Consider the following 17,722-nt stretch of genomic DNA (forward strand, 5'->3'; position numbering starts at 1 on the left):
TGTGTGTGCACCAGGGCCAGCCCTGCTACGGTGCTGCCTGCTTCACCCCCAACATTTTGCAAGAGGGAAGAAAACCTATCACATATGTGCCTCACCTTGTTCTCAGATATATCTGAATCATTTTGCCCCAAATTTCCCATCTTTCCTCAGAAAAGTGAAAGCAAGCTAGCTGCATGGAAAAAAAAACAAAAAACTAAACAAAACACAACAGGAGCACAGTGGCCAAGCCTTATACAGAGCAGAAAACAGGGACATGTCCAGGGAGCCTTAGCACTATGCAACACTGCCAGCCCTGCCTACATAAGGCACCAAATTCCCATTCCTTTCAGTACAGTGCCACTGGGACCAATTGTTTCTCAGCCATGCTGGGCTGGGGGGCCAGGACTCAGCCCCGCCACCTCCTGCTGCATTGGTGCCAGCCAACACCGCCACTCCTGCCAGCCCTGCTGCTTTCTGAGCCATGAACTACTGACAGTTCTTCACTGCAACACTTTATGCATCAGCAATCGTTTGTCTTCACAGTTCTGGATTTTAAGCCATGTTGTTACACAGGGAATGGCTGAGGATTTTGTCCCCAGGCCCACTGAACTTGGGGTGGCCCTGAGGCAGAAGTGCTGCAGAACAAGAAAGGCATGGGGGAGGTTGGGACCACAGGAGGGTGCAGGTATGATGGAGCAGAGAGGGATGAGGGCAGATAGAGCAAGGAGGAGAAGCAGGGAGAGCAGCTTAAGGAGGGGTTCATGTCTTAAAGGTGAGGGGTGAGATGGAGCAAGGTTGATGGAAGCAGGGAAGCCAGGTCCGTGCTGCACAGCAGATGAGGAACAGAGCTAAGAGCCCTAAGCCCAGGTTCATTTGGATCCAAGACCCCCTACGCCCTAATTCTTCTTCAAGAAATCTGAATACAAACTGGAGTGCGGAGAGCAGCTGAACCCACATGGAAATATAGGAAACATGGAAGCATATGCCATCCATTTTCACCACACATTTTCAGGCACCATGCACATCACCCAGGAGCAACACTAGGAACCCTACATTTCTAGGTAGGCAAGGGACAAGAAGCAGGGAACAACAACCCCTTATTTTTTGACTAAGATCTGTAAAAGATCCCAAGCAGGGTCCTCTTTCCATTGGCTCCTTGGAAGAAGAGAAAGTCTTGCGAAGTTTCAGGTTTGAAATTTTGCACCAACAGAGAGCAGCTGAGTCACTGAGCTCAAGAGGGATCCTCCTGCCATTCCTTTACTGGCTTCTCTACCCTGGGGCAAGATAGTCTTCATTTACTTTGTCTTGGTTGTTTTTTGTTTTTTTGTATCTTTCTTTCTTTCTTTTTTTTCCCCTCCTCTGGTACTAATGCTTCTGAAAGCGAGTGCCTAAGAGCACTTACAAGAACCAGGGTACTGCTCTGAAAACTCTCTCTCTTCCCCACTCGTAGCTTTGTGATGCTTCCCAGAACAGATCTGCAGCATCCTCCAGTTCTATATAGGGTATATCCTAGATATATACATATAGCTATATCCAGTTTGCCGTTCCATTGCCTGGCTTGCATCCCACCCAAATAGAGACATGGAACTCTGTGCCATTGATCCCCCAGAATAGGGCCAATTGGATCTCTGCCACTGCCATTTGGTCTCCCCATAAGCTGCCCAGCTTCCCCAGAGCTGAGCAGGCTCCCCAGCACCATCCTAAAAAGCTCCTTTCCTCCCTTCCACTGCCTTTCTTGCAGTACCAAGGCAGAGATCTCCACTTCAGAAGACTGGCTTAATCTTTATCTTGCCACGCAGATATTTCCTCCAAACCTGTTCCAGATCCTCACCCCTTAAAACTGTGCTGTGATGACGTCCTGCCCTTCATTCATGCTGAGCCCATGAAAACTGAGCATTGCTGTCCCTGCATTTGTGACACTGTCCCACATCTCCTTGACCTGGCATGCTCAACTAGGGTTTGGAGGACAGTATCTGGAAAGTAAGAAGGAATGGCCAGGGCTCACCAGGTCAGTGCACCCCAAGGATAGATGTACCTGCTGTCCGTGCAGCATCCACTTCAATATCACCCACTCCACTCCACTTCTCCTGGTTTCTGACTCCCTCGGGCAGCCTCTGCTGACCCAGAATGGCTTTCTGGAGGAGGTACTCCCAGACTTTTCCGTCATCCCCACATGGCTCCAACTTTCCCCCCTTTTTCCCACATTTTCTGCTGTTCAGCTCAGCTCCCAGGTGAACATGTCACACTCGGTGCCTCCGCATCACCCCTGAGAGCCGACCTGCTCATCGGCCTAATGGGTTTCCAGGGGGTGGGGGAGAGAGGAGGAGAGTGAGTGGCTGACGCTTCTCAGCCACTCAGCTCTGCCCAGAGCTAACGAGGCATCTCAAAATTAAAAAGTGAACTGCAATCCCCAGCAGGCCTGTCCTCCTTTTGGCATTAGCCAGAGTTCTCATTCTCTTTCAAAAGAAAGAAAAAAAATAGAGAGGACTGGGGAACCGTGAGTTGCATTTGGAGCTGTTGATGTACCACATCCCATGTGCAGTGGGGGTGCTGGGACAAGGAGGTCTTTGGTGCTGCTGGAAATCCTTTCTTCTCCAGGGGAAGGAGGGAAGCAGCATTCTTCACTTTGAGGCCAGCAAGCTGATTTCTGCACTGTTCTGCCTCAAAACTGAGCTTAGCGCTATGGATGAACCAGGGTCAAATCATGGTTGTGGATAGACTAATGGACAAAGGGTGTGAGGGTGAAAGCGGGGAGTGTGTTCCTTTATGCTAGAAGGGGAGAGGAGCTGAGGAGCTGCTTTGCTCCCATTTCCCTGTCCAGCCAGAGACTTTGGTCACAGCTATGCCAGCCACAAGACAGCCTTGTGCTGTTTCTCCTGGGCCATATCTCCAACCAGGACGTACCATTCCACCAAGATGCCATTTTGGCCATTCATAGCTCACTCTGATTGATCTTCTCAGAATGAGGGGCCAAGTGGGTAAAGAGTAATCACCTTCCCAAGTAAAGATGGCTTACACCCATCTTGCCCAGCATCCAAGGCATGGGCACTGTCCTGGAGAACAGACCAGTCCTCAGGTCTCCTGAGACCAGAAGCCACTACAGGTTAGATGAGTCTTGTTGTGATCTCTCTAGATTTATCCTAGCAATGGATGTGCCCCAAAATCTCAGACAACTGGTGAGTTCTGGGGACAGCAATGGTGCAAGGAGACTTCCACCATTTTTCCTTGGATGTACAAAGCTTATGACATCCAGTTTTCAGACCTACCTCTCAACCCATCTTTCTCTTACTTATAGAAGGATTTTTTTCTACACAGAAGCTTATCCTCAATAGCAGAGGGACAGACATGCAGAAAGTTAGGGTGTCTCTGCACACTGAGCACCAAAGGCACAGTAATGGGTACTACCAGAGGGGGCTTTGCTCTCCCAAGCAGAGAGAAGGGCATGAGAGGTTGAAAGGCAGCAGTGAGCTGAGTACCAGAATTATGTCTACTGCTTTCTTTCTCTTACTCAGCTTGAGTGAGGAAAATGCATTTTGTACTTTGGGAATTCAAGGTAAAATCAAATAAACTGCAAAAATATCCATTTTATAGTCAGAAAGGAGGCACTGCATGCTCATCCCAGCCCATGCACCACACAGACCTTGCAGTTCTAGTAGCAGCACCTGGACTGAAGGATGGGATGGTGTGTCCCAGGGATGAGCTGGGTGTCCCAGGGACCTGGGGGGAGCAGGACCTCCACAGTTCCCCACACCCCTCTGCTCTGTTACCCCATGCAGCCAGGTCACCTGCTGTTTTACTTTATCATAATGATCTCAGCTTAGGAGATGGTTTTCCTCACTGTTTTTATGTCATCTCTGCAGTTCTCTCCTCCTCATAAAATGTGACTGCACCAATTCCTCTGATTGGGGCAGGTCAGCTAATAGGGGCATTTCACATTTCCCAGGTAGACCTTTAAAACAATCCAGCCATATCTCACATCTAAAGGAGAGGAGGGGGAGGGAGGAATCCTGCTGTCTTGCATGCACTCACAAAGTCGTGCCCCACCACACTGAAGTGACACCCAACTGCACTGTGGAGGAACAAGCATTGCCCCATCCTACAGCCCCCACTAGGCAAGGGCCAGCAGTAGCTCGTGCTGCCCTCATGTCCCCAAGGCAACTTCAAAACCTAAAGAAATCCAAAGCAACATTCCCCTACCCACGGTTTCAAGGAGATTTGGATCAAGCACTTTGGGAGAAAATTCTTCCCTTACCCTCCACTGAACTGATTCTGGCATCTCTAGCCCTCAAAAGCCCATAAATGAATCTGCTTCCCAGCAGTTGTCTGGAGAACATCTGACCTCTTTGGGCTGAAGCTCCCCCAGTCCCACACTCCTCCTTCTGGGGAGGAACTGGCATTGCCCAGAGAAGACTGAAAACTGCCAAGCATTGCAGGTGAAGCCAGGAGTGCTCCAACCCCCCCACCTTACTGGGATGTTCTCTGACCACACAGTCAGTGGTGGGATCTCCAGCACCCACAGCTTTACAATAGATAGACCTCAGCAGTGCCCTGCACTATGACAATACCCAAGGATTATTTCATACTTCATCTCCACCAAGGTGACAAAGAGCAAACCCTTTCCATTCTCCTTTGCGTTCACAGAATAGAAAAGGAATTCGCAGATCCTTCCATCTCCTACTGAACAACAGTGAGGTCAGAGGCTCTTCAGGTAATATTTTATCCCATATTTTCATTAAGGGGTACAGACCAAGTGACAGCCTTGGCAGTGGACATCCCAGTCCTCTGCAGGGAAAGCAGCTATAAAATCTGGCACTAGGAGCAGCATAAGTTATGGAGATATGAACTGTGGTCCATGAGGGAGGAAAGTTCAAGGTAGGGAAAATCCAGAGTGTCTCAGCAAAATGTCCTCAGAAACATCCTACCATGAACAATCCCCCACCTATCTGAAGACATTGCAAAGACATTCAGGATAGAGTTTATCTTTTTTTCTACATTTCTCATCTCCAGTGGCACTCATCAGCCTTGGACCTGGACCAAGAGAGTTGGCCTGTGCCCTGCAGAGCTCAGTGCTCAGTTGAGCCAGGGGCCAAAGCAGGCACTGGGGAGGCAAAGGAGACAGGGATGTGGAAGGACAAGGAAGAGCAGGGAGGGCAGAGTGGGAGGAGAGGAGGAGGGAAACCATGGAGAAGAAAACGTGAAGAAGGAGGCAGGAGGGAGCATGTTGCAGGGTGATGAATGGCGCAGGCAGGATCCCGTGCTCCGCTCCCCACAATTAGCTGTCACCATACCTCCAAAGTCAGGCCTGAGGCGGACGTCATAGCCCTTCAGCAGTTTGTCCACAATTTCTTTCACCACAGAAATATTCCCAGTGGATGGGCTGAAATAAAAAGGAGAAAATCCTCGTCATCCGTTGTGCACGGGGATCCCAACCAGCCGGCTCCATCACAGCATCCCTCTTATCCCACAGCATCCCACAGGACCCCTTACATCCCACAGGATCCCTTGCACCCCTCAGTACCACTCAACCTGCACTGCATCCCTGTGAATGGTTGCACCCCAGCCATCCCATAGCCTGGTACACCCTGACCACCAACCCGCCTTTCTGGGCACCTTCCCCCAGTTTCACACTGCACAGCATGGTCTGCCATGCACTGATGTCCCTACTGCACACCTGTCCCCCAACACACAGCCTGCACTGCCACAACCCAGTGCAAGCTCTGCTTCCCTGTGCACCCAGATATGTCTTCATGCTATTAAAGCACAGGAAAAAGCAGTGTCATAACACACAGCCAATCTTTGCCATGTAAAAATTCATTTTCTGCCACTCAGCATCACCATGGCTTCTTAGCAACGTGAATCAAGAGGCAGAGATGGGAGGCAGGGTCCATATTGTGCTATGTGTGCCAGGGCACGGTGCCTTGCCCTCTGGCCCCCTGACTGTCATCCAGGGCTGCCCCTGCTTCAGCAGTTTCAGGCCCCCCAGCCATCTCAGTGAGAATGGTGCTCTCTCTAAAAGCAGCCTGTGAGGCAAAGCAAAACCAAAGGCAGGAGACCAGAATGCAGAAGATACTAAAAATATTGAGCCTATTTTATGCTGTGGGGCATAGAGGTTCTGTCGCCTGGAACTCAGCCCCTGTAGTACCCTCCACCCCCTGCTCTGCATGAGAAATAGGGTCCCTGGTGATAACAAGTGCTGCTCCTTGCAGTCACCCACCAGAACAGCATGTCTCCCTGTCAGCACTGCCTCCCACATCCATCTAAGTCAAAGGAAAGCCGCACCATAGCACTACCTCTGCCAGCCAGCTTGCGCCTCACTGGACATCACTGTCTGTCCTGACACATCCGTGTGGCTGCACACACACACACACACAGGGCAGGCTCTATGGGGCATGCATGGCCTCCTCCATGGGCACACAGACATGCAGTCACATCAAAGCACTGGAGCTCAAGGCTACAGCTGTGACAGATGTGCACAAATGCATGGATGTGTGTGACGACATCCAGGTCTACATGGTGGGAATGACAGGTTCTCTGTTGGGTTGTGAGGACAAGCTGGGGTGTGGATATAATTTATGCGGGTATAGAGAAGCAGGAATTGATGGGTGCCATGGGATGGGGACAGGTTCTCTGTACAGGAGTGGGTGGAGGCATGTGGGACTAGCAGGACTGGGTGTGCAGTGAGGCTGTGAACGTGCAGGGTTCTATCAGCCAGATAGTGATGTGCAGTGTGAGCCAGCACACCTCTCTGGCCCAGCTTTGGTGCAGGCACAAACCCTTCAGCACTTGTACCAGGATTGTGACTGAGCTGCAATCCTGACTGGGCACCTTACAAAGAGATATCCTTGGAGAGCAGTTTTCATCACTGTAAAAAGGCCAGAGAGGTGCATGCAGGTGGATGTTTTCACAGCAGTGTGCCTATGCCTGCGAAGGTGCTCACACCTGTGGATTTCTGTGCAGGTATGCAAGTTTTTGCTGTGCACCTTTGAATATATATTCACTCTGTTAGTGTTCCTCAGCATTTTTCATTTCTAGATAGTCACTGCTGGGCACAAAGATTTTTACGTTCATAGATCTCCATATTCAACATATAGACACAGTACACATTTCTCAGGGGGACAGGTACTTCTGCCTCACACAGGACATGAGCTCAGGGAACTGATATCTCTTTGATATGGACAAAGAAACCAAAGCAGAAACAGCAGCCAGTGTGCCAGGGGCCATGAGGTAAGGGGCAGAGGGGAGAAAGGGATAGAGGGACTTGCTCCTTCCCATCAGTTGCCCCCATGAAGGCAAAACCTGGCTCTGTGATCAAGGGCACGATTTCTTGTCTCTCAATGCTCTTTTTGATCCCAAAAGCCACTTCCCTCATGCTGAGCAGGCAAGTTGTGCATTTGCCCAGCTGTGGGCGAGCAGCTGCATGTCAGAGCTATTCCTGGCAAATGTGGGTCTGCATCCGCCGAGGGAGCACATCCATCCAGCCTGAGCTGAATTTATGAATACCATGTCCCTGGCTGTGTGGGTGTGCATGTGCTTTACATACACACGCACACTTGCAGCCAAACATCCACATATATGCGCACTGTGCTGTTGGAAAGGATGAGTGGGAGTAGCTGTAGGCATGTGCACATGGGAGAGGGGTTTGTCCCCATGATGTGCAGAGATGTGCATTGAGACAGGAGGTGAATGTCTGTCTGGGACATAAGCAGAAGAAATATGCAAATAGATACACAGGCAAGGACATGGCTGAGCACAGGCTGCTGATGTGAGCACCGCTCTCTACACATTTGCTTCTAAGCATGTCTGTGTGTGTGTGTCCATACACATTAGAATCATGAACAAATAGTGTGCAGAAGGTGGGCACGATTCTGCGCATGTGCATGCTTATAACTATGGGAACATAAATCTTTGTATATACAGATATGCCAGCCTGTGCAGGGAGCTGCATATGTGCGATGGGAACGCTCTGTTAGCATGCATGGCTGAGCATCGTAATGCCTCAGCTCCCACCCCACCACCACACAGGTACAAACCCACCTGCCCGCATCTGGCAGAAGAAGGGTGAGGAGGAGCAGTCAGAGGGCTCCTGTGTATGCAGGCAGCAGCAATGCCTGTGTCAGAGCAAACAGGTGTGCTCTATATACACCTTGTCCAGGCTGGATGGGTGCCTGTGCCTCTGGCTTCTGGGATTGCTCAGAGTGCTCAAGGCATGCACCAGGAATAGCTGCAGCCTGGGCATGCAGGGAAGCAGTGCAAACATTGACATGGCTACACACAGAGCAGGTAAACCGCGCTGTGCTGTCAGCGTGTTGCCATGCACATGTGTGCAGCCAATCAGCACAGATGGATGCGTGCATGCAGGGCTGTATCTGAGCCGGTTGCACCCCCAGATGATTATGTGGCATGCCATAAATCTGCGTGTAGGCACAGACGTAGGCATCGCCTCCTGTGCACTGCGGAGCTGGGCTCTGCTAACAGCACAGCACGCCTGGATGTGATGTGACTGCGTGTGCACCGTGTGTGTGCAACACAGGCATGGCCAAAGCAGCCCTGTACTGGGTGCGTATGCACACAGCTCGGCTCCCACGGACACCATGTTTCCCAGCAAAACGCTTCATTTTGTTGTTTCCCCCCCAGGTTGAGCAGGAAGGGGAGGGAGGAGGGGGGGGGGTGAACGTGCTGCAAGTGGGCTGCGAGGTGGGCTCAGTCTGCAGCACATCGCATGTATGAGCATCCCTCCTCCCCCTGACATGACACAGGCTTGGGGAATAACAACAACAGGCGGCGGGGGAAGCAATTTGGGGAAAGGACCCCCTCCCCTTTCCCACACGCAGATCGATGGAGAAAATCCCAAAGAAAACAAACAAGCCCTGTATCAGCCCCCAAGTCCCTGCAGCCTGGGATCGCAATCCTTACCTTTGCGCACAGCAGGCGACACAAAGAGCTGCTAAAGCAGAGACAATTCCACTCAATCTGTCTGCCTGAAATGTCCACATTTCCACAAAGACGAAGGATGATAAAAAAATCTTTGGAGGGGAGGGGAAAGAAGGATGGATCTCCTGAAATCCCCCTCCAAAGAAAGGGGGGGAGGGAAAAAAGAAACCGACCCCCCCCCCAGTCAGTGATTTCCCGGAGAAAAAGAATAATGAGAAAAACTAAAAAACGTGGGGGAAAAATATCCCCCCCCCCTCCCCCCCTTCCTTCAGTGCCAGTCAAAGAATTCGTTTCTTCTTCCTTTCAGCATCCTCTCAACAAGAGACATCCTCTGGCAATGGAGAAAATCCCAAGAGAAAGAAAAATAAAATGCCCCGAAATGAGCTTAGCAAAATGTGATATCGAATCTCACAGGTACGTGGAGGAGAAGGAGAAGAAGGAGGAAAAAAAAAAAAAAGAAAAAAAAAAAAAAGAAAAAAAGAAGAACTCAGTGTCCCTTGAGCACTCCACTTGGATTATTTTTCCTCCTGCTCTTTTGCCATCCGGTTCTGCAGATGTTGCATGGCTCCTGCTACCCACCTTCAGAGAAGAGGAGGAGGAGAAAGAGAGTGGTGTGTGTGTCTGTGTGCGTGTGTGTGTGTGTGTGTGAGGGGGGAGGTGTGAGTTATCGAGCAATACAATTTTATTCTGGATTTTATCTACCTGCTCCCCCCTCCCTCTTTATTTTCCGAGGGGGAAGAAGGGGAAGCAGTGCCACCCCACTGTGCTGTTATTCTATTTTATGGCAAGCTCAGGCTCATCACTTGCATGGTTCGGGGCTTCTCTGAAAGGGTTAAAAGAAAAAAAAATAAAAAGAAGAAGAAAAAAAAGGAGGAAAAAGGGAAAAACAAATGCAGCCCGGTAAATAAATAAATGCATATATGCATGTGTAAAAAAGAAATAAATCCCTGTCTGTGGAAGGAGCCACTCTCTGAGGGAGGCTGGATGTCTCCCTAGTGCTGTTGCCGCAGCTCCTGTGGAGTTTTGCTGCTCATTGCAAAGTCACAAGAGGAGGGGAGGAGAGAAGGAGTTTGGGGATGGGGAGAGGGACTCTCCAGGCAAACTGCGATCCTGACGTCATGGCTGACAGCATTAACCCCTGCCGGCTTGCAGAGGGGAAGATTTAGCTCATTCCTGGAGAGATGGGAGCAAGGGAGAAGATGGAGTGGGATTGAGGGGGATGTGCCTGGACAAAGGTGGCTGAGCTGCAGGAGCTGTTGGTTGCCGTGGTTGTCTGGAATGGTGTGATCAGCAAAGGCTGAACTTCTTCCTCCAGCCACAGTGATAAAGGAGAAGGTGATCTGCTGGAAGTCCTTCCATGCCACAGAGCAGAAAGCGGCCTGTTGGTCTCCTGGGGAGCTGGGGAATACCTTCTGATGTCTGGTAGGGCTCAGGGCCTTTCCAGGCCAGGGAAGCCCAGGTCAGTGGGGATGTGCAACTTTCCCCAGGGAATGTAGTCCTATGGGCATAACAAAGTTTGGGGAAAGGGAGCCAAAACTGCCAGAAATGCTGCTGAGTATCAGCTACTGATGCTATAGTTTTGCCCACTGAAATGGTAACAGTCACTGAAATCTTCAGTCACAATCTCCCGTGTATCGGCTTCTGATCTTTATCTTAAAAAAGTAATATAATTAAGGAGCTCTGCCTCTCTAGATCAGGCACAGAGTGATGGATTTCCATGGAGGAATTTTTCCTAGGAAGGAGAGCCACAGTGGCACTGTAAGCACAGAGCAGGGGCAGTAGCCCTGGGAGGAACCATCCGAGCTCACTCACCAGCACCATCCGGGCAGGGGATGCAGGGGGGGAGCAGACCTTGAAGCAAGGTTTTCCCTTCCTTTTGCACCCCACTGGCAGCTGTCACACAGGTGTGGTATTAACCCCATCCACTGCAGCAGCAGTGTGTTTCTGAAGCACTTCTTCTGAATTAAGCTGGATACCAGAGAGTAGCTCCCAGGAGAGACGAGAAGCCTCTGCCTCTCTCAAAGCTCTGGGCACCAAGGGCCCCATTTAGCCCCACCCTGGGCCGTTCCACTCCTTCCTTCTCTGGTCCATTAGCAGTGTTCCATCCCACCAAATGTGATTGCATGTTACTGGCAAAAAGGTAAGTAGAAGGCAAATGTCAGGGGCACACATGGAGGGGAAAAATTATGCTCACAAATGGTGACATTTGTGCTTGCAAGTTCACCCAGTCGGGAGCAGAAACCGTATCACATGAATTATCTGACCATTCAGCCACAACATGGAGCTAGGGAAAGCCAATTGCTTAGCAGCAAATGCATTCAAAGACACCATTGTGTGCTCTTGAATAATCTACCTGAAGCCATGTTCACAAATAAGTGACTGCTCTGGAATTAGTCACCCATCTCTGCTGAGTCTCATTAAGGCTGATGCACATTCAATACACGAAGATGCTTGCTGAGGAGTTTGTTTCTTCCTCTCCAGAAGATAGGCAGCTTCGAGACCCTCAGAAACCCACTCCCTCCCCTCCTCATAAGGGAGCACTATGACAAAAGTCTCTACAGTACATGGCTTCTGGTCTATAGCTACCATGGTGCACGGTGTCCAATGGTTCAGCACTTGCTAGGTGTTCATCTGTGTACTACCTCCATCTTTGGGTTCATGACATGGAAGGAGAAATCAGTGCTGTCCTGAGGGGTCTGTACAAGTAAAGGAGCCAAGCAATGAATCAGGTTGCATCTACCTTTCTGTAAAAACAGGGAAAGAAAGAGAAAGCAGGTCTTTGCTAGCACCAGGGCATGTTTCAGACCTCTTCTTCAAGCACATGGATGCATCGAGCAAATGGAGCTTGGATAGATATTTCTGTAGAAAGTATCCTACATCAGTAAATACCATAATTAGAACTAGCACTAGGGAGCATCCAAAATAAATCTCTACCAGTACCACTTAGCGGTGTCACCTCTGGCCCTGAAGAGCTGTTGTGGCAGGAGGAATGAGAAGCTCTTTCCCTTGCCATCACAGTTTTCAGCTAAGTGCCACTTCTCCACAGGCCTTGCCACAAAGTGGAAAATCTTACTGGTCTCCATGTACTGCTGACAGGAGGTGACAGGGCTGGCTCTTCTGTCAAACCAGCAACTCCCTGAAGAACATGGTTATTCTTCCAAAGCATGAAAAAATAATCATCAACAACAGCAATAAAAAAACAACAAACAAAACCAGTTAATAACAACAACAACAAAGAAAACAAGGAACAAAACAAAAAGCAAAGCAAACTGAACACTAAACCAGAAGTGCTACTGATCCTCCTGCACAGAAGATGAAAAACATCCCGCAAATAAACGAAGTGTACCTCATGATGTGGAAACAGGGAAGGGTAGAGGTAAGAGAATGTTTCCTGCCTTGTGTAGGACATAGCCTTTTCTTCCTGCACTTGCTGCAGCTGCACTTAGGCCTGTTCTCACCAAGACAGAAACCTTTGTCAGTTACATCTTGTGGGTTCCTAGTAGAAGAGCTTTTCTTCAAGACCTTCCACAGGACAAAGTTTCTACTAGCAATTACAGCACCATATAATCACCTTTGGGCATCAGCCCTGGATGAGAAGATCACACGTAGTGATGTAGCTGACAGACACCAACAATTGCTTAAACACTTGGGAGCATCATTTTTTGGCAACTCTATGTTCTTTAAGGCACAAATCCCTCCTCACATCAGCCCCAGGAGCATGGCCACACCGTATGCTAGATGCTGTATATCTCTAAGGAAATATCCCAAAGGCATATTCTGTATCCAGGGACCCCCATCTTTGCTGAGTTAAAGATCCTTCATCTTGCACTTCTGCAAGATAGTGCAGAATTCTCAAGTGCGAGCGGAAATGTTTGCTATTTTTAGGAGCTGTGAATGGGTGAACTGGTGAGTGCAGCTTTGCATACAGCAATGCATCTTGCCTGTGCTCAAATCTCTTTTACCAGAGGATGGAAAGTGGTAGGAAAGCAGAACGAATTCTCAATGGAGAATTCTCAGGCACTGCCTCCCATTTCAGCCATCCTTTATTGCAAACCTGCAGTCCACTTTGAGCTTTCAATCATCTGGAAAGTGGTACAGACAAGTGAATGTCCTTCAATTATGGCTGCCAAAGTGCTGGGATAGTTGTAGTTATTGAGAAGCTTTAGCTCCTACATCTATGTTGAAAGAACAGCCTTATGCACGGCAGACTCCCCATGCCACAGCCTCTCCTGCCATGCAAACATCTGCAGAGTGACAGTGCTAAGGCCTGCTCCATGGTAAAGGCCTACTCAGGTTTGAAATCAAAGGCCCCATGTTTAATTTCTCTTCACATTTCCATGACTGCAGTTAGGAGCAGTAGTGATGCCCTTGGGGACACATTTCCAATGGTGTTACAGCTGGCATTGTGAAGGGCCCAAGGCAAGGACAAGGAGCTCCAGCCCCTGCAGACAGTTAAGAAATGCCAAAAAAACATCGCCAAACCTATTATTGCTATGGGTGGAGAACTGCTGTGTATGTCTCCCACAAGGATTACCAGTTTTGGGTGCTGTGGCACCCCTCAGTGTTATGGGTGTTCCTTCCCATTTAAGCTGACAATTCCCCTTCTGAATCAAACCCCCCAGCTGCAGTCCTGGGGAGACAGCAGAAAGTATTGGGAGCAATGGAGAAGAGGACTGCAAGGATCCCTCAATAAGTTTTTTGGGAGGATGAGTTGATCTGCCTGAGGGTGGTGGAGTCACCATCCCTGGAGGTCATCAAGAAAGGGGCAGACGTGACACTGAGGGATGTAGCATAATGGGCATGGTGGGGATGAGTTGACAGTTGGACTAGATGATCTTAGTGGTCTTTTCCAAGTTTAATGACTCTATGATTCCATGATCTAGATTTGCCCCTGAACTCTGCAGAGAGAGCTGGATGGCTTCAGCACCTTTTTCCCCCTCTATCCACGCCAATTTCTTCTTTTAAGGTCAGTTGAGCACCATCACCAAGGAGGAAGGAGAAGACAACAAAGCCAGAACCTGGGCACTGCAGGAGCAGGGAGTTTCTGGAGCAAACCTTGAAGCTGACTCCTCCAAATTATACATTGATGGGCTGAAGCCTGGGCAATAGAAGAGATCATTCCTGTGTATTGCAGGTGTAGTGGAAATGCTGTCATTGCTTGAAGCAGTGATTGAGCACCTGGTGGGAAAACAAAGCCAACCCAGGGGAGCTCAGGTGCATGCAATGTACCTGAGTGACCAGAAGGGGTGGAGCCAGGATCCACCCCTTCCCAAACCTCATTTAAGGGCTGGCAAGGGAAGTAAGCACTTCTTGTTGAAGATCTCTTTGTTTCTGAGACCTTCTAAAGGTAAGTAGCTTTTTCCCTGTTTTTTTTTTTTTTTTTTCTTTTTTTCTCCTTTTCTTTTTTGTGGCTGTTGTATTTGAACATATTGTCATTTGCTGTTGCTTAGGACTTTGCTGCTTAGCTGTCATTGCTGTGCTTTCCATTGTGTTACAGCAGGGTGCCTATTTCTTTCATTAGCCTGATGTTGATCAAGTCCATGTATCCTTCAGCCCAGGCACATAGGACTCTGTATTTTGTTCCATGATAGAGCTTGTGATGGTTCCCTTCAGGGGCAGTGACCCAGTGGCTGGAGTCACCTCAGCCAGGAGATCCTGTTTATTCTTGCACCAATGAAATGCTCTCTAGCTCTTATGTGTTCAGTCATTTCCAATGCTAGAGCCCACACTGGGACTCAGGCTCCAGAAAGGGCTGGCTGGGCCACCAGCTTGATGTTTGTTTGTAAGTACTGACTGTATGTACAGGGTTTGTAGGGGTCATCCAGGCTCAATTGTGCTCTGGAAATAACAGGAAAAGATAACATGTGTTGTCACAGTGTGGAGGACAGTGGTGAGTGATATAACAAAGGGAATGCGTGGAAGGTGCTTGAGTAAAAGCCCTACTGAAGGGAGCATCACAAAGACTGAGAGCTTCAGAATGTCAGCTAAATTCATAGTTTCCTGGTTGAAAGATGAGATACTGGTGTCGCACGCATCAAGGTGCCTATCTTGCCTTTCTAATCTGAGCAGAGATAAGAGATAACGTAAAACTGCTTTCAAACTTTTTAAGACTGTGGAAGGAACAACCCTACTCCTTTGTGTGTCGTAAATATCTGTTTTTATTTTTCAAGTGGGAAATGGAGGCAGATATGCGTTTCCTCCATGACTGCTTTTGACTGGAATGGGGAATTTGTAAAAATGTTCTCACTGGGCACATGATGTGTGTGCTCCTCGTTAACTTAGTGTTTTATGTGAGATAATATTCATATGTGCTTTCCCATGGCCTTCAGCTGCTCTAGTGGTTCTAAGGGGCTTTTTCTGATGGCTCTAAAACAGGTGGCTGAGAGTGAGTGACTTTTACGACCTGAGAAGGGTGATAATGGTGCCAGAACTTGCTCTCAGGAGTGTTATATTGCTGTCATGAAATGCAATTTGTACATTATAGGATGGAAGACAGTGCAACATGTATCTTGGTCCTGAAATAGGACTGACAGTCCATCAGCCTGTTGACAGCTAATAAGCTCTGGTCATGCCTCAACTTCTAAGTCATTCGAGCGTTCACTTTGCAAACATAAAAGCAACACTCCTGTGCATGTGTACAAAGCTCCATATCTATGTGTTAGGCATGCCTCTGCTGTGGAAAACAACTTAGATGGGTGCTGTGTTCACTCTCATACTGGTGAGAAACAGCCCTGAGTAGAGCTAGATTATTCTGGATTTGCACCAGGCACAGCAAACAGTGACAGCTGGGGCACCTCACTGTCTTGGCTGCACCAAACCAATGTCTATGAGGTTCCTCTCTGGATGAGCAAGAAGAGAATCCCCTGTATACACACTTCATTTTGGAGATTTGAGAGTGAGATGTGTGTGACGCTGTGTTGCCTGGCAACAGGATGGGAGTGATGGAGCACAGGGCAGATCTTCTTGGGGGCTGTGCTGGAGAGGAGCATCTCCAGCCTGCACATATGGCAGAGGGAAGGGGTGAGTGCTCTAGCAAAGAGGAATGTGCTTGGAGCAAGGTAGAGACACATTAGTGTGGGAAGGACCATGAGGGAGATAAAAGTCCAATCAAGGAGGAAAACAGGGAAGACAGAAAGGGAGAAGTGGAAGAGGTGCTGAGCTATGAGGTTTCATGGCCGTCACCTTCCAGGGAGTGGCTGTATTTTCTCTTCAGATGTGTTGTGGCTTCAATCTGAAGAACAGCAGAAATAAGCAGTTTTCCTCTGAGTTGTGCCTGTTCTTCTCTAAGGAAGTCATATATTCCTGATGCTCTTGTAATCCCTGGATACTCTACACAAGTTTCAAAGTTGATTGCAGTGACTTTTTTCTGAGTGATGAGTATCCTCACAATGCTTCACTGGGAATAACAGCACCTCTCTGACCAGTCCCACAAGGGGTCCCAGTCCAGCAGCCCTGAGGGACCACACTCAGACTAACAGATCAGTTTGGTCATCGTGGCATGAATCTGTCCTTCATTTCCTTTGCTTTAAATTGCTTTGAAATTACAATTGGAAAAAGAGAATTTTGTAGGATTAGGGGAAACAGACATGAAAAGCAATTAGTTTCCATCCACAAGAATTGCTCTTGGTCTGTGTATCCCCTTTCAAACCCACAGGTCTCCCTGAATCTCTGTCCTCCCATATGCACCCACAAGGACTTTCAGGTGTGCTCTCTGCATGTGGACAGGAGAGGACTCTGTGCCCTGGCTGGGTTACAGCTGAGGGAGGCATTCAGGTCATCAGTAGCTCTTGGGGAAGACCCAGCGAGACCACTTCTCCTCACTGTTGGGGCTGTGCCAGCTCATCTCTCCCTGGGAATTCTTCCAGGCAAGTCCCTCCTGTACCACCACTGACACTGCCAGGCAGAATACTCTGGGTTTCCCTATCTGGAGCACAGTATTGTGAGTCCTGGCTGGTGACCTCCACCCCCAAAGAAAATTCTGGGAATGCTGTATTGTCCTGTGCATGTGTATTCCATATTTCCTGCTTTTATTTCAGTCCATTTGCAGCACTGATTTGGGCAGGAGATAGAGCTCAGCCCTCTGCATCTGCCTCCTGCTGCCATGCAGGGTAGTCCCACTCACAAGGATGTCAGCTGACCCTCTGGCTGCTCACTGCCTTCCCCTTTTGCTTTTATCCCAATAAGAACACCATCTTGCAGTGTTCTCAGGAGGAGGCATTCATCCACTCTGCCTCTGGGACACATAAAACAAGCTATAGTGTTTGCACTCACACAGCGAGCCAGTAGCAGGGATGCAATTGACTGTGGTTTCCCTGTACTCTGGTCTGCAGTCTTAATAATTAAGGTAAACCTTTTAGCTCAGTTCTTTCCATCTTGATACTTCTCCATCCTGACTGAAAGCAGCTTTGTAACAGGACTGCAGCCTGGCAGGGAATTCAAAAACTTGTACCTGATTTATCTCTTCTTAGGAAGAAGAGCAAAACTACTTTTCCTGACTACAGCTACTTCTGAGATGTGCAGGATAAAGTTTTGTTTTGCCTTACTCATCACTTCCAGTATCATACAATACTATATTTAAGCTGACAGAGGGGCTGTGACACGTATGTGACACAAAACCTATGCATGGCTGCCATGCAGGGCACAGCATGGAGGAGCTGTGAATCCTTTCTCAGCCTTCCTCCTGCCAGGTCTCTCACCCCACTGTCCTTTTCTTGGGTAGGAAAATCTTTTCCTAGGAAGATCTGTCTATCATGGCAGTGATAGCAGGAACATCTGATTTCCACCAGCGAACACCTCCTGCTGCAGCTTACAC

General features: G+C 48.9%; 1 protein-coding gene and 1 long non-coding RNA gene across 3 annotated transcripts in view; one reads left to right on the forward strand and one right to left on the reverse strand.

The window, feature by feature from the left end:
- The window catches only part of LOC107312849 (gamma-aminobutyric acid receptor subunit beta-4), a 61,554-nt gene extending 52,331 nt beyond the window's left edge, over nt 1-9,223 (reverse strand). For both annotated transcript variants that reach the window (XM_015860642.2, XM_015860641.2), the window contains exons 1-2: nt 8,893-9,223; nt 5,268-5,356 (exon numbers count right to left, since the gene is read on the reverse strand). In XM_015860642.2, the coding sequence (XP_015716128.1) occupies nt 5,268-5,356; nt 8,893-8,972 (169 nt within the window). In that variant the 5' untranslated portion in view covers nt 8,973-9,223. The remainder of the gene's footprint in view (nt 1-5,267; nt 5,357-8,892) is intronic.
- Nucleotides 218-9,367, forward strand: LOC107312853. Its single transcript, XR_001554656.2, has 2 exons — nt 218-4,687; nt 9,218-9,367. It is a non-coding gene; the product is annotated as an uncharacterized LOC107312853 (long non-coding RNA).
- Nucleotides 9,368-17,722: the final 8,355 nt, after the last annotated feature.

This window comes from Coturnix japonica, chromosome 4 (genome assembly GCF_001577835.2).
Source record: "Coturnix japonica isolate 7356 chromosome 4, Coturnix japonica 2.1, whole genome shotgun sequence".
NCBI classification, from domain to species: domain Eukaryota; kingdom Metazoa; phylum Chordata; class Aves; order Galliformes; family Phasianidae; genus Coturnix; species Coturnix japonica.